This window comes from Psittacula echo (genome assembly GCF_963264785.1).
Source record: "Psittacula echo genome assembly, chromosome: 5".
Lineage (NCBI taxonomy): Eukaryota > Metazoa > Chordata > Aves > Psittaciformes > Psittacidae > Psittacula > Psittacula echo.
In genome coordinates, this window is record NC_137739.1 from 88900547 (window position 1) to 88916508 (window position 15962).

The 15962-nt window shown below is 59.7% G+C and overlaps 2 protein-coding genes across 5 annotated transcripts; one reads left to right on the forward strand and one right to left on the reverse strand.

The window, feature by feature from the left end:
• Nucleotides 1-374: 374 nt before the first annotated feature.
• LOC308222161 (aldehyde dehydrogenase family 3 member B1-like) lies at nt 375-12250 on the reverse strand. Of its 4 annotated transcripts, XM_080619827.1 has the most exons (15): nt 12114-12250; nt 11860-11960; nt 11692-11731; nt 11432-11576; nt 9539-9982; nt 8845-9051; nt 8201-8363; nt 5887-5997; nt 5687-5807; nt 5517-5602; nt 5233-5314; nt 4257-4643; nt 4009-4175; nt 3196-3295; nt 375-835 (listed from the first exon to the last, which is right to left on the reverse strand). In XM_080619827.1, exons 6-15 carry the CDS (start codon nt 9000-9002, stop codon nt 642-644), a joined length of 1569 nt encoding a protein of 522 aa, XP_080475953.1. In that variant the 5' UTR covers nt 9003-9051; nt 9539-9982; nt 11432-11576; nt 11692-11731; nt 11860-11960; nt 12114-12250; the 3' UTR covers nt 375-641. The 4 variants fall into 4 exon arrangements, with proteins under 4 accessions (XP_080475953.1, XP_080475954.1, XP_080475955.1 ...); XM_080619828.1 differs by lacking the exons at nt 11692-11731; nt 11860-11960 and having other exon boundaries at nt 12114-12180; XM_080619829.1 differs by lacking the exons at nt 11432-11576; nt 11692-11731; nt 11860-11960 and having other exon boundaries at nt 12114-12180.
• UNC93B1 (unc-93 homolog B1, TLR signaling regulator) lies at nt 11668-15939 on the forward strand (the record flags this gene model as incomplete). The annotated part of the gene is made up of 11 exons (XM_080618383.1): nt 11668-11751; nt 11836-11977; nt 12070-12223; nt 12297-12458; nt 12523-12637; nt 12711-12804; nt 12880-13004; nt 14409-14591; nt 14669-14942; nt 15118-15236; nt 15329-15939. 11 exons carry the CDS (start codon nt 11668-11670, stop codon nt 15599-15601), a joined length of 1725 nt encoding a protein of 574 aa, XP_080474509.1. The 3' UTR covers nt 15602-15939.
• Nucleotides 15940-15962: the final 23 nt, after the last annotated feature.

Consider the following 15962-nt stretch of genomic DNA (forward strand, 5'->3'; position numbering starts at 1 on the left):
GGCCCCGCTCCAGCCCCTCAAGGTCTCTCTTGCAGTGAGGGGCCCAGAGCCGAGCACAGGATTCCAGGTGCAGCCTCCCCAGTGCCCAGCACAGGGGCTGATGGAGCTCAGCAGGGTGTGATGCTGTGGCTGGGGGTGTCTGTGTGATGGATGGGGACATCAGGGCTCTGAGCACCCATCTCTGGGGCTCAGCTGATGGATTCCTGCCCCAAAGCTGGGTGACGAAGCAAGGTGAGGCCAGGCAGCAGAGCTCAATGCAAAGTCTTTACTACAGGCAAGGTTACACAGAGGAGAAAAGCCGCAGGCAGCACTGAGAGAAGGCAGAGCGAGGTTCATCCAGAAGGAGAGGCCCATCTAAGAGGAGATGGGCTGAACTGCTGGTCCGCATCCTCCTGGGGACCATTTCTTTCCTGGGAAGCGAAGTTTGGGGTGAAAAGAAGAACTTTTGGCCATTACGTGTCCATGCAGTGGATGCAGAACAGAGTCCACTGTGGAGGCACGATGGGGGCAGGACGAGGTGTCCATCCCACTGTCCAAACCAAAGGAGGTGGAAAGCGAGGAGAGGACGACACCAATGATGCCACTGGGCAACGATGCACTGAGCTGTTCCCATCCTGAGTCCATGAGGGTGCAGAGCAGCCTCAGAGCAGGGTGCAGGTGCCCTTGCGCTTGATCTCAAAGGTGGCCGTGAGGAAGCCCAGCTTCTGCTGGCTGTAGGGGGGGTAGCGCAGGGTGTTGAGGGCCTCCAGGCCCATGTTGCGGTGCAGGCACCCGCGCTGGTGGCTGAAGGTGTCGAAGGTGAACTTGCCGTGGTACTTCCCCAGCCCGCTGCACCCTGTAACACACAGCAAGGTCCAAACCTGCCCTGGGGCTCTGCTCCTGCCTGCTCTAAGTGCAACACAGGGAAAGCTTTCCTCATGGAAGCGCTCCTGCTGCTGAGCAGGGAGGTGGTGATGGAGAGCTCACCTTTCCCTTGGCTTTTTCCAGCTCTACAGCTCCTCAGTCATGGAAACATAGAATAGTTCGGGTTGGAAAGGGCCTTAAGATCATCCAGTTCCAACCCCCCCCTGCCATGGTCAGGGACACCCCACACTAAACCATGGCACCCAAGGCCTCATCCAACCTGGCCTTGAACACCGCCAAGGATGGAGCACTCACAACCTCCCTGGGCAACCCATTCCAGTGCCTCACCACCCTCTTAGTAAAGAATTTCTTCCTTAGATCCAATCTAAACTTCCCCTGTTTCAGTTTGAACCCGTTACCCCTTGTCCTGTCACTACAGTCCCTGATGAAGAGTCCATCCCCAGCATCCTTGTAGGCCCCTTCAGATACTGGAAGGCTGCTCTGAGGTCTCCACGCAGCCTTCTCTTCTCCAGGCTGAACAGCCCCAACTTTCTCAGCCTGTCTTCATACAGGAGGTGCTCCAGCCCCTGATCATCCTCGTGGCCTCCTCTGGACTTGTTCCAACAGTTCCATGTCCTTTTTATGTTAAGGACACCAGAACTGCACACAATGCTCCAAGTGAGGTCTCACGAGAGCAGAGCAGAGGGGCAGGATCACCTCCTTCGACCTGCTGGTCACGCTCCTCTTGATGCAGCCCAGGATACGGTTGCTTTCTGGGCTGTGAGCGCACACTGCAGCCGGCTCATGTTCATTTTCTCATCGACCAACACCCCCAAGTCCTTCTCTGCAGGGCTGCTCTGAATCTCTTCTCTGCCCAACCTGTAGCTGGGCCTGGGGTTGCTCTGAACCAGGTGCAGGACCTTGCACTTGGCAGGGTTAATCCAGCAAATCTTTCTGCAGGTCAATGTTTGAGGTGCAAGGGCCTCATTTTAGATGGGCTTGGAGCAACCTGGTCTTACCCATGGTTGGAACCAGATGAGCTTTAAGGTCCCTTCCAACCCAAGCCATTCCATGATTCCATATGATTTCTACTTCATTTATCTGCACCAGCTTTGCTGATTCTACAAGGCTCAGTTTCCCTCTACAACCTCCATCTACCCATGGTTAGGAGCTACCAGTGTGGCCCCTATGAAGGTCAGCTTCTTCCCAGAGTATTTCCAATTGGGAGCCCCATTACCACCACCAGTTCTCCCAATTGCTGGGGCTGGTTTCAACCTGAGGTTGCACACGGTGGTTAAAAGCCCAATGACTGCTGTGGTGTGGAAGCTTTGACAAATGCCATCTCACCCGGATGAGCTCAGGCCCTGCTATGGAATGGCTTCACCTCCTCATCCCAGGTAGTTTGGCTGAATCACTTCCATAAAGATAAGTTCTGGAATGGGAACCACCAAGGATTGGTCCTGAGCCACAGGCAGGTGAGGAATTAATTGTGGTTGGCTTTTGTGGTGTCCCATTATGTCTGATTCAAGCTGCTGAGCACAGGCAGCAGGAGACTGAGGTGGTTCCTCCAGAGAACACTCTGAAGACCAGGAGATTGGGAAAGTATCAGAACAGGATTGCTGTTTTCCCTGGATAATGCAACAGACAGAGCCCAGGGCAGAGTAGACCTCACGTTTCACCTGAGAATACAACTGCTGTTGCCCTGGAGACCAGAAACTCTTTGTCATTCCCATCTCCAAGGTACCATAAACAGCTTCTCCAGATGTTTCCAAGAGTTTTGCTCCTACTATTTAGTCCTAAAAAGCAGAATGAAGGCACAAGCCTGCTCCTGAGGGATGCTGAGGGCTCCAATCCAGCACCAGGATGACTGGAGGAGGAAAAGCCATCCACTTATCCATCACCCATCCAAGAGCACAATGAGTTGATGTGCTCCATAGTGAGGATAGACCAAAGGGAGCAATGCTGGAGCACCTCCCACTTGAGCAATGCAGGAACTCAGCCCTGGCACAAAACTCACTCACAGTGCCCACACTGCTCAGAAACAGCAGGGAAACAACCAAGGGGTAGAGAATTCCCACCTTTCTATATGGAACATCTGCACACACACAGGGAATGTGGTGGTTGGGACAGCAAACATGGAGAGGAGAACCTCACAGTGCTCCATATGTGCAAACCCACAGAGCTCAGCCCTTCTGCAGTGAAGCCAAGGGCTTCTGGTGAAGTCCTAGAGGTGCAGAAGGGTTTTCCCACACACCACGGAGCTCTGGGGCCACCAGGACCCTTCCTCACTCGTGGCCGGTGTGGCTCAGGCTCATGGTGGCCAGGGACAGGCGGGTTGGGGTTTGCACCTACCGATGCCACCAAAGGGCAACGAGGTCAGTGTCATGTGTGTCAGGGTGTCATTGCCACAGAAGCCACCGCTGCTTGTGCGCTCCAGGACCTGGGCCACCACCTGCAAGGGAAGCAGAGAAGATGGACGTGGGTCTCACACCTCAGTTCCACCGGCAACGCTTGGACCTTAAAGCTCGTCCAGCTCCAACCCCTGCCACGGGCAGGGACCCCTTCCTCTAGAGCAGCTTGCTCCAAGCCCCTGTGTCCAACCTGGCCTTGAACACTGCCAGGGATGGGGCAGCCACAGCTTCTCTGGGCACCCTGGGCCAGCGCCTCAGCACCCTCACAGGGAAGAGCTTCTGCCTAAGAGCTCATCTCAGTCTCCCCTCGGGCAGGTTAAAGCCATTCCCCTTGGCCTGGCCCTACAGGCCCTTGTCCCAAGCCCCTCTCCAGGTTTCCTGAAGCCCCTTTAGGCACTGGAGCTGCTCTCAGGTCTCCCCTTCAGGAGCCTTCTCTTGTCCAGGCTGCCCCAGCCCAGCTCTCTCAGCCTGGCTCCAGAGCAGAGCTGCTCCAGCCCTCGCAGCATCTCCATGGCCTCCTCTGGCCTCGCTCCAACAGCTCCACGTCCCTCTTGTGCTGCTGCCCCAGAGCTGAACACAGTGCTCCAGAGTGGGGGTCTCACAAGAACATCACCCACGTCATCCACCAGTCCCATGTGCTTAGAGCAGGGCTCAAAAGACCTCTCAGAGCGTGCCCTGGGGCTTCAGTGAGGTGGACACAAGCCCTAAAGCCCTATTTCCTCAGCCTCTTTCCTGTTCCATGCCCCACACACACCTTGCAATCACTGGAGAAGGCATAGATGGCCAATGGCCGCGGCCTCTCGTTGATGAAGTCAATGGCTTCATCCATGCTGGCCACGACGACGATGGGCAGGATGGGCCCAAAGATCTCCTCCTGCATGACGGGATCCGAGGGCAGCACGTCCGCCAGCACCGTGGGAGCTGTGGAGAAGGGTTACGGCACCACATCACCCAGTGCCCAAGCAAAGGAGCTCCCAACATCCCCAAGCCCCAGGTCCTCACCGATGTACAGGTCCTTCTCCTCCGTCTGGCCCCCGATGGCCACTCTCCCACTGCAAAGCAGCGCCCGGATGCGCTGGAATTCCTTCTGCCCCATGATGCGGCCGAAGTCCGGCGATTCCCGAGGGTTGGAGCCATAGAACTCGGTGATGGCCTCGCGCAGGGCAGGCATCAGCTTCTCCTGCATCTCCAGGGTGCAGAGCACGTAGTCGGGGGCCACGCAGGTCTGCCCTGCGTTGAAGAAGCGGCCCCAGGCCACCCGCCGGGCCACGCTGCGCACGTCGCACATGTCCGACACGTAACAGGGGTTCTTGCCCCCCAGCTCCAGTGTCACTGGGGTGAGGTGCTGGGCAGCGGCTGCCATCACCATCCTCCCCACGGAGGGGCTGCCTGTGGGCAATGGAAGAGCTGAGTCAAGGCTGGGAACACACCAGGTACAGCCCGGCTCTGGGATGGAGCGCGCTGGGGAGCCAGGTCCCACCAAACCTCAGATACAAGCATAGAGTCATGGAATGGTTTGGGTTGGAAGGGACCTTAAAGCCCATTCGGTTCCAACCCCTGCCACAGGCAGGGACCCCTTCCACTGGAGCAGCTTGCTCCAAGCCCCTGTGTCCAACCTGGCCTTGAACACTGCCAGGGATGGGGCAGCCACAGCTTCTCTGGGCACCCTGGGCCAGCGCCTCAGCACCCTCACAGGGAAGAGCTTCTGCCTAAGAGCTCATCTCAGTCTCCCTTCTGGCAGCTTAAAGCCATTCCCCTTGGCCTGTCCCTACGGGCTCTTGTGTTCTCCCCTGTTACAACATCCTGGATCCTCCAACAGAGCCTGGATCCTCCACATCTCCAGCACAATGAGCTCTGACTTCTTAGAGGGCAGACAAGCGCAGCCTGCCTGGGCAGGGTAAGGAACAGTGGGGTTTCCAGAGGGAATCTCTCTTCCTACATTGCACTAACCCCACAGCAGGCTCTGCTCTGGACATACCAGTGAAGAAGATGTAGTCAAACTTGTTCTCCAGCAGCCTGGTGGTCTCCTGAACACCAGCGGTCACCACGGCAAAGCAGTCCTGCAATGAAAGAGGAAGGGTCCCCCATGGTCAGCATCTGGGCATGGTGTCCCCATTCCCACCAACAGCATCCCAGACATGTGGACACCAGAGGAAGGAGGTACAGCAGCACCTCAAACCAGCGCTGGTGTGGGCAAGGCAGGGCTGGGAACACCATGGCCCTGGGGCAGACACAGGGATAAGGCCAGGAATTGCTCCTTACACTGTCCAGGTAGCAGCCCAGTGATTCAGCAAGGAGCCTCCCAGTGTTCTTGGCCTTCTCGGAGGGCTTGATGACAACACAGTTACCTGGGGGGAGATGGAGAGGATGTCAGAGCAGTGACCTGGTGACAACCAGCCCGTGGGGCACCCCAGCCTGGATCCTCAGCTCACCAGCAGCGATGGCCCCAATGAGAGGCACCAGGATGAGGTGGATGGGGTAGTTCCAAGGCGCAATGATGAGCACCACGCCGTAGGGGTCCTTGCGGATGAAGACAGAGTCCAGCTGTGTCATCTGCAAGAAGACGATGACTTCAGTGCTGTCCCCTCCCTGAGCTGCTCTGCCCCTTCCCAACCTAGAGCTTCTGGCTCACCAGGTTCTTGTCCACGTGCTCGTCCTTCATCCAGTGGCACAGGTTGTTCAGCGTGTTGTTGAGCTCATTCTTGCACAGGAGGATCTCAATGAGATAAGCCTCGAAGGATGGCTGGGGACAGACATCATGGATCATCATGACAGACATCATCCCAACACCGACCCTGTCATCTCCCCTTCCACAGGAGACATCTCCCCTCCTCTTCTGCCCATGAAGAGGAGGAGATGACATCAAGTAGAAGCTATTGAACAGAACCACAGAAAGTTTGTGTTGGATGGGACCTTAAAACTCAGCCAGTTCCAGCCCCCTGCCATGGGCAGGGACACCTTCCACTCATCTCAATCTCCCCTCTGGCAGGTTAAAGCCATTCCCCTTGGCCTGGCCCTACAGGCCCTTGTCCAAAGCCCCTCTCCAGGTTTCCTTCAGCCCCTTTAACATCTCCACAACATTTATCCTTCTCCTGAGACGACATCTGTGACCTGCTTATGGGGCAGGAGCCCTGAGCCAAGGGGGGACCCTTGGAGCTCCAGACAAGCTGGTGCTGGTGTCCAAGGAAGCTCCATGCTGCAGACATCGGATGGGGCCATGTTCCCACTGTAGTGCCCATGTCCTGACCACCAGGACAGACAGAACCCCCCATAGCTCCTGGTGCTCCTGCAGTGACATAGGAAAGGCAAGTGAGGTGAGATGCCTCCGTTTGGGAATGCAACCCAACATAAACCATCCCAATGGGCAATGGACATAATGCCCACATGGACAGTGGCTGGGAATGGTGGTGGGACACCAGAGCTGGGATCACAGTGGCTTCAAAGGCACATCCTGCCCATGGTGGGTCCTCTCCGCTGCTGTAAGCATGAAGCACAGCTCAGGATGTCCTTGCAGAAAAAGTGTGAAGACACAAGAAGATACTGAGCAGGCTCAGTAAAGCCCTTCCAAAGTCCTGGAGCACATCCCAACATCCTTCGGACTCCTCCAACCCACCCAAAGGGTGGGAGCCTTCCTCCATCACCACAGCACTTTGGGGTTGGGGGGTTTGGAGGCAGCAACTTCTGATGTTCCACCACCAAACCCCACTCAGGAGACCTTCAGGTGCCCGATGGCACCGGATGTGTCACTGCCCGGAGGCTGAGCTGCATGGGAGGGCTCAGCAAGCCCAGGAGGTGTCCGGTGAAGCAACGGGGACGCTTTCTGCCCTGTCTGAGGGTTGCATCATTGGAAGGATGAGGAAACTGCTGCTGCAGATTAAGGGTTCCAAGGAGACATCAAGGTTAGAAGATGGGACATTCAAGCTGAGGTCATCCAAGTGCCTTCCAAGATCAATGGGGAGCAAGTGGCATCGCTGGAGGTGAGGCACCCACCTCAGATATGTAAGAGCAGGTGAATTGTCCATCGAACTATGAAGGTCCAACTGCATAACAAACATGTTAGTGGACAACAGGAACTAATTACAGGCAATTAGGAGAGATGAAGGACGCACTTGGAGCTCTGCTGCCCATCTGATGCTAAAGGAGAAGGTCCTCCCCTCACACAAACAAGGCAATTACAAACCCTGGGAGATGTAACGATGTTGAAAGCCGGTCTGATACACCCATAGATGTAAGTCCTTTAGGTCTGAGTGATCCCACTACATGATAAGAGCAGTTACCCCTCTGAGAACATCTCCTGATGATCCATGAGGGAAGCATGGGATGGGCTGCAGCACATCTGAGGGAGGGGAAAAGGGTCCTGAAGCACCCAGATGGAGAAGAGATGAGCTCAAACGACAAGACAGAGCCATGGCGGGGATGCTCCTGCTGTGTCAGCGTGCTGCAATACCCAGAGCCACATCCAGGAGGGAACCTGGATGCAGATCCCAGTGGAACCAGTCCCCGCAAGGAGCCCTGGGAGGAATGTGCAACCCCAGCACGTTGCACCACACCACCGGTAATCCTGGCTGCGACCATGCTGGTGAGAAGCACCCCAAGACATCATCTCTGCAGAGGGCACCTGAAGCCACCACTGACTCCGTGTCTGGGGCAAAGCGTGGTGACACCGAGGGTCCCACCTTGCATTGGCCAAAAGGAGCCTGGCCTGGTTTAATGCTCCAGGGATAGGGTTAATGGCATGGAGCCTGTCCAGCAGCATGGTCCCAATGTACAGAGAGCTCTGTGGGGAGGCAGCGCCTATGGGTGCATCACAGCAGCCCTGAAGCACAGCAAGGGGGAGGCAGGACCCCAGTGAGGATGCCCACAGAGCTCCAGACACGCAAGACAGAGATGAAGGGGTATGAATGGTCCCAGAGGTGCGCCCAGCACCCAGCTCCCCTTCCCCTCACCTTGCCCACGTCCAGGGCCGTGGCCTCCAGGATCTCCTGCTTCTTCTCCTCCAGGAAGCGCCCCAGGGCCTCCAGCTGCGCCACCCGGTACTCCATGGGCCGCGTCTTCCCCGAGAGCCAGGCTGCCCGCAGCAGGGCCACCAGCCCCGCATAGGGGTTCCCGCTGCACGGATGGGGGTGTCAGAGGGACCCCGGGCCCATCACAGCCCCATCACAGCCCCCCAAACTGGAGCCTCAGAGACCCCAGGGACGGGGCAGGGAGCCCTCCTTGTGCCCCCTCCATGGCACTGATCCCAGCATTCCCTTTTCTCATCCCTTGGCCCATGGATCCCAAACCTGGCCCCCAGCACCCTTCATCAGCACCCAGCTCTGCATCACCCCACACCAGCATCACCCAGCACCCTGGGGTGAGGGCAGAGCACCCAGACCCCTCCTGCTCCCATCCATCCCAGCCTCACGCTCTCCCATCTCCATTCATGCTTCCATTCCCATCACCACCATCATCGTCTTCAGGAGCATTCCCAGCCCTGGGAGGTGCTGGGATGCAGTGGCCCCTGGACCCCAAACCTGTCCCCCCATCAGCACCAACATGGGGACCCCATCACTCTGTGTCTCCCTTCTGCCCCCCAGCCCCTCGCTCTCACCATCCAGCACTGCACATCACCGGCCCCTTCCCGATGCTCCCGGTGCTGCTCCCACTGCCTCCACAGCATCCGGCGGCATTCCCGGGATCACTGCACACAGGGATGCACTTCCCACAGCCTGGTGGCTGCTGCCCAGGGAGCTCAAGTGGTTGCTGCATGCCAAGGGCTTGGAAGGAGCTGCTGGTCTGCACCAAGAATGTGGTGGCCCTGGGGACAGACACAGGGACGGAAGTGCCGGAAAGCCGGAGCTGGAAGTGCCAGAATGCTGGAGCTGGAAGTGCCGGAATGCTGGCTGGATCCCAAAAGGAGTCACCCGTGTCCCAGGCTGCCTGTGGCACCTCTGGAGGGTGAAGCTGTGCTGCTTGGGGCTGTCCTGGGCTGACTCATCCCGGAGGAGCTCCGGTGTGCCCAGCGGCACATGCCTGGCATTCCCAGGATCACCACCAGCCTCTGGCCGTGCTGCCGTGGGGTCACCCCATGGGGACCTCAAGGACCCACAGTGCCCCATAGGGACCCCCAAGGACCTCAGTGTGGTCTTCCACAGCCCGCTTGGGTCCACCAGCACCCCAGGAGCTGTGGGGCAGAGCTGCAGCCCCATAGCTGCCCCTCTCCATGCCCAATGCACCCACCTTCCCTCAAGGGAATCCACCCAGAGGGGTGCCCCACAACCTCCATGGGACCCCAAAGTGCTCACCTGCGGGGCTGAGCGGTGGCCAGAGGAGCTGGAGGTGCTGCTGGTGCTCAGGGGGATGCTCCTAAATGCTGTGGGTCTGGTGGCCAGGCCCCATGGCCAGTGATGGGCAGGGCTGGGCCCCGCCTCTGTGGGGCCGGCAATGGGGCCAAGGCCTGGGATGAGACCTCCCCTCCATGGACAGTGGTCCTGGGGGTCTCCTGTGGTCCCCAGCACCACCATGAACCATGGGGAACCCATAAACACCCATGGACCTGGTACCCAGGGCCACCCTGACCCATGGGGACCCCAGAGACACCCCACATGTCCCCTGCACCACATCCCCAGCACCATGGGGCTCACCCACAGCACTCCGATGGCAGCACCTAGACTGGCCCCATGGAGGGTGATGCAGTTGTCTCCAAGCAGCCGCTGTCCCCATGGAGGATGCCTCACGTCACCAGAGACCTAAAGGGACAGCATGGATCAGAGACTGGAATGGGATCATGGGGGTCCCCCATTACACCGCACCCTGACCCCCCTCCCCAGCACCCATTGAACCCCCGCAGCACCCACTGACCCCTCCACGTGCTGGTGGCTCCTTCTCCTCACCCCAGGCATCCCCCGGTACCGGCTGGGCCAGATCCTACCCTGGTCCCCATGACCATGCTGGGACGTCACCTTCGGTCCCTCCCTGCCCCCAGGCACCCCAGCCTGGCCACACACCCATGGGTGCTCCCAGCACCGGGTTTGGGTGCAGCAGGGACCCGCACGTGTCCGGTTACCCCCAAACCGGCCCCGCACCCACAAACAGCCCAGGGTTGGGAAGGGGAAGTGAGAGCAGAGGGACCCAGCAGCACCCAACACCCAAGGCTGGAGCACTCACACCGTGGCCTGGTGGGAGAGCTGGGGGTGATGGGGATGGGGTCAGGGTCCCGGGGGGCTCAATGGGTGCTGTGCAGGGGTCAGAGTGCTGGGGGGTTCAATGGGTCCTGTGCAGGGGTCAGGGTGCTAGGGGGTTCAATGGGTGCTGTGCAGGGGTCAGGGTGCTGGGGGGCTCAATGGGTGCTGTGCAGGGATGAGGGTGCTGGGGGTTCAATGGGTCCTGTGCAGGGGTCAGGGTGCTGGGGGGTTCAATGGGTGCTGTGCAGGGGTCAGGGTGCTAGGGGGTTCAATGGGTGCTGTGCAGGGGTCAGGGTGCTGGGGGGTTCAATGGGTGCTGTGCAGGGGTCAGGGTGCTGGGGGGTTCAATGGGTGCTGTGCAGGGGTCAGGGTGCTGGGGGTTCAATGGGTGCTGTGCAGGGGTCAGGGTGCTGGGGGATTCAATGGGTGCTGTGCAGGGGTGAGGGTGCTGGGGGTTCAATGGGTGCTGTGCAGGGGTCAGGGTGCTGGGGGCTCAATGGGTGCTGTGCAGGGGTCAGGGTGCTGGGGGGTTCAATGGGTGCTGTGCAGGGGTCAGGGTGCTGGGGGCTCAATGGGTGCTGTGCAGGGGTCAGGGTGCTGGGGGTTCAATGGGTGCTGTGCAGGGGTGAGGGTGCTGGGGGTTCAATGGGTGCTGTGCAGGGGTCAGGGTGCTGGGGGCTCAATGGGTGCTGTGCAGGGGTCAGGGTGCTGGGGGTTCAATGGGTGCTGTGCAGGGGTGAGGGTGCTGGGGGTGCGGGATCGGCCCCTTTAAGCGTCCCCATCCCGCCCGCCCCATCCGAAAGAGGAAGTAGCACCCGCCCCGCCCCGGGCTCCGGTAGCAGGAGCCGGTACCGGGGCGGGGGGGGAAGCCCATGGGTGCGGGGTATGGGGGTGCTGGGTGCAGAGGTGAAGGGCTGGGGGTGCAAGACACGGGTGCAGGGTCTGGGGTGCAGGGGGCAAAGTGCACAGGTGCAGGTGTGAGGGTGCTGGGTTCAGGTCTGGGGTGCAACGCACATGGGTGCAAGGGATGAGGGTGCTGAGTGCAGGGTCTGGGGGTGCTGGACACCACGGTGCACGGCGTAGAGATGCACGGGTTGGGGGTGCTGGGCACAGGGGTGCAGGGTCCGTGGGTGCAGGTCTCGGGGTGCTGGGTTCATCTCTGGGGGCACACAAGACACGGGTGCAGCACTTGGGGGTTGCCAACAGCACCCCCCAACCCTGCCCCATGCAGGCCCCCCCCCGGAGGCAGGATGCAAAAGGACCCCAGCGTGTACCAGGATGCAGGCACGGCAGTGGCGGGTGACAGGCTGGGTGCTGAGGGGACAGAGAAGCAGGTGAGGTCCCTATGGGTGCCCCCCATAGGGTCTCAGTAGTGGCCACCCCGCAGGGGTGACAGCCATTGTGTCGTCCCCCCCCAGCTGGATGACTTTGTGGGTGCTCACCCCGACTACAACGAGGAGGAGGAGGAGCTCAAGTTCTTCCGCCGCAAGCGCCTCGGGGTCATCAAGAATGTGCTGGCCGCCAGCCTGGCCGGGACCCTCACCTATGGGGTGTACCTGGGTATGGTCCTGCTGCTCCTCAGGGACCCCCAATGTGCTTTGGGGGGGTCAGGGTGGGTGGTGACAGGCTCTGGACCCCCCTCCTCCCCCCAGGCCTGCTGCAGATGCAGCTGATCCTGCACTACGATGAGACGTACCGGGAGGTGAAGTACAGCAACATCCAACTGGAGGACATCGACCGCAAGGTGTTGATGGGCATCAACGTCACCCCCATCGCGGCACTGCTCTATACCCCCGTCCTCATCAGGTACAGCACTGTTCATGCTGCCCAACAGCATTCCTTAATGGGAATCCATGCTTCCCTCTCCAATCCCTGGCAGGTTCTTTGGCATCAAGTGGGCCATGTTCCTCGCAGTGGGTATCTACGCCTTCTTCGTCTCCAGCAACTACTGGGAGCGCTACTACACGTTGGTGCCCTCCGCCGTGGCCATTGGGGTGGCCATCGTGCCCCTCTGGGCTTCCATGGGCAACTACATCACCAGGTAAGCAGAGGTGGGGTGGGTTTGAGGTCCTGGGTGACACCAAGTGACCCATCGTGCCATGTAGGATGGCCCAGAAGTACCACGAGCACGTCAACTACAAGGAGGAGCAGCGGGCACCACGAGGGGCCAGTGATGCCTACATCATCATCTTCCAGACCATCTTCTATGCCTTTTTCCATGTGAGTGGCGGCACAGGGAATGGGATGTGGTGGGCAACGTGGTGCTGAGCATCTCCTGCTCTCTGTGTTGCAGTTGAGCTTCGTCTGCGCCCAGATGCCCATGCTCTTCTTCCTCAACAACTACCTCTACCAGCTCAACCACACGCTCTTCGGGGTCAAGCACTGCGGTGAGGATGGGGTGGTGCAGTGGGGTGGCATGGGGAGCTCCTGATGGGAGGAACCACAGTGTCTGCCCCCAACAGGGACCCTGAGCCATGGCACACTGCCTGGCTTCAACACCACAGTGCTGCAGAGCCTGCCCCGCAGCGTCAACCTCATCATGGTGGACAGCGTGCTGATGGCGGCCGCCTTCCTCGCCATGCTGGTGGTGAGTGAGCTGGGGTAGGCAGGGACAGGGCTCCAGCAGGGCCAACATCATCCCTATGGAATCATGGAATCAACTGGGTTGGAAAAGACCTTTAAGATCATCCAGTCCAACCATTGCCCAGCACTGCCAAGGCCACCACTAACCCGTGTCCCCAGGAGCCACATCTACATCTCTTCTAAATACCTCCAGGGCTGGTGACTGCAGCCCTGCCCTGGGCAGCCTGTTCCAATGCCTGAGCACCCTCTGGGGCAGGAATTGTTCCTCAGCTCCATCCAAACCTGCCCTGGTGCAGCTTGAGGCCGGTTCCTCCTGTCCCATCCCTTGTTCCTTGGGAGCAGAGCCCAGCCCCTCCTGGCTCCATCCTCCTCTCAGGCACTTGTAGGCAGCCATCAGGTCCCCCCTGAGCCTTCTCTTCTCCAGACTGAACCCCCCAGGTCCCTCAGCCCTTCCCCATCACCCTTGGGCTCCAGGCCCTGCACCAGCTCCGCTGCCCTGCTCTGGCCCCGCTCCAGCCCCTCAAGGTCTCTCTTGCAGTGAGGGGCCCAGAGCCGAGCACAGGATTCCAGGTGCAGCCTCCCCAGTGCCCAGCACAGGGGCCCAGTCCCTGCCCTGGCCCTGCTGCCGCCCTGGTGCTGGTGCAGGCCAGGATGCTGGGGGCTTCTTGGTTGCCTGGGCACAAGCTGCTCATGTTCAGCTCCATCAGCTCCTTTTCCATGAGCAGTTTCCAGCCGCTCTTCACAAGCCTGGAGCGTTCCATGGGGCTGCTGTGGCCCAAGTGCAGGACCCAGCACTGAGCCTGGTTGAATTCACACTATTGACCACAACCCATGGATCCAGCCTGGCCAGACCCTTCTTGCAGAGCCTCCCTGTCCTCCAGCAGATCAACTCCCACCCTTGGTGTCATGTGAAGTGACTCAGGGTGCCCTCGATCCTCTCATCCAGATCATCAATGAAGATATCAAACGTCACTGGCCTCAACCCCAAGCCCTGAGGGCCACCACCAGTAACGTGTCACCATCCAGATGTGACACCATTCACCAGCACTCTCTGTGCTCTGCCATCCAGCCAGTCTTACCCAGCAAAGAATCCACCCACCCAGGCCACGAGCAGCCAGTTTCTCGAGAAGATCACTGTGGGACACCATATCGATGCTTTACTAAGGTCCAAAGAGACAATGTCCACAGCCTTTCCCTCATTCACCAGGCAGGTCAATTGTTGTAGAAGGAGATGAGGTTGGTCAAGCAGGACCTGCCCTTCTGGTCCTGACTGGCCTGATCCCCCTGTTGTCCTGCACGGGCTTTGTGATCCATGGCAGAAGGGTTGCAACCAGATGATCCTAAGGTCCTTTCCAACCCAAACCATCTCACTTGGGATGATGTGCTCCATGACCTTCCCCACACGCAGGTCCTGGTGCTCTGCGGTGCAGCCTATCGACCCACGGAGGAGATCGACCTGCGCAGCATCGGCTGGGGGAACATCTTCCAGCTGCCCTTCAAGCACATGAGGGACTATCGCCTGCGCCACCTCTTCCCCATCTTCATCTACAGCGGCTTCGAGGTGCTCTTTGTCTGCACTGGCTTCTCCCTGGTAGGGATGGATGGGGACAGAGGGGAGGAGATAAAGCAGGGACAACCCAAGTGACGCTGAGCCCGTCCTCCTTGCAGAACTATGGGGTGTGTGCCCTGGGGCTGGAGAAGCTGGCCTATCTCCTCATGGCCTATGGGTTGTCCGCCTCGGCCTGCTCCAGCCTGGCCCTGTGCATGCTGTGCCTGCAGCGGCACATCCCGCTGCTGGCTGGAGCCTTCATCCACGCTGCCCTCCTGGTGACACTGTTCTGCTGGGCACCAGAGCCCCGGCTCGAGGGCCAGGCTCCTCTGCTCTACACCATCGCTGCGCTCTGGGGCATGGGGAGCGCCCTTAACAAGACCAGCATCAGCAGTGAGTAGCAGAAAGGTCCCCAGCACGGCCTCTCTTGTCCCCCAGCTTCTTCCTGCAGCATCTCCTCATACCACAACCTGCTTGTCCCCAGCTCCTTGGACACGCTGTCAAGGAGCAGGACAGACCCACAGTGTCCCCATAGGGGGACATTAACAGCAGCTCTCCTCCATCACAGTCCTCCTGGGCATGTTGTACAAGAACAAGGAGCGCCAAGACTTCATCTTCACCATCTACCACTGGTGGCAAGCCCTGGCCATCTTCACCGTCTACCTTTGGTCAGAGCTACCCATGAAGGTGACCATAGTGGGCTGGGCAGAATCTCATGGTAGGACCTGGCAGTTTAGGGGGTGCAGCCCCACGCTGACCTCCTCTTTGCCCTGCTGCAGGCCAAGCTCTCCATCCTGCTGGTGACGCTGGTGGTGGCGGTGGGGACGTACCTGCGGATGGAGCAGCAGCTGGGGCAGCACGTGGAGTACCGCCTGCCCCGCATCCCGCGCCCGCGCCACCAGATGCGCGGGTACCGCTACCTGGAGGAGGACAACTCGGACCAGACCGGCTCCGAGGGTGATGGAGACGGGGAGGAAGAGCAGGAGGAGCACCCAGCAGAGGCCACCAGCAGCGAGGAGCTACCCAGAGAGGATGAGGAGCAGCGGGGTTAGAGCAGCCTGGCCTGCACCAGTACCGGGGTGGCCCTCACTTTGTTCTCTGTAGCAGAAAGGGGGGTCCTCAACCCACCCTGGAGCTGCCCAGAGACTCCTGAGCAGGCTCAAGCTTCCATAGGTCCCTCTGCAGCAACCCCAGGCAGGCCTAAAGACCCCATTGCAAAGCCTGCAGCCCCTAGAGAGATCCACAACCCCTCAGGCCAGGCCTGCAGCCCCACAGCCAGCCCCACAGCCCCCCCAAGGGAGGCCTGCAGACCCCCTAACCAAGCCTAAAGCCCCTCAGGCCGGACCCACAGCCCCTCAAGCCAGGCCTACAGACCCCCAGGGAGGCCCACATCCACAGACAGACCCATAGCCC

What these genes read in the sequence shown, in the direction of transcription:
- LOC308222161 (XM_080619827.1), bottom strand. Translation starts at nt 9,002, where the DNA reads ATGCAGCAACCACTTGAGCTCCCTGGGCAGCAGCCACCAGGCTGTGGG. An exon ending in AGCACGTGGACAAGAACCTG is followed by an intron (nt 5,808 to 5,886) that starts GTGAGCCAGAAG and finishes GTCTTCTTGCAG; the next exon opens with ATGACACAGCTGGACTCTGT. An exon ending in CCTTCTCCAGTGATTGCAAG is followed by an intron (nt 3,296 to 4,008) that starts GTGTGTGTGGGG and finishes CTTCCCTTGCAG; the next exon opens with GTGGTGGCCCAGGTCCTGGA.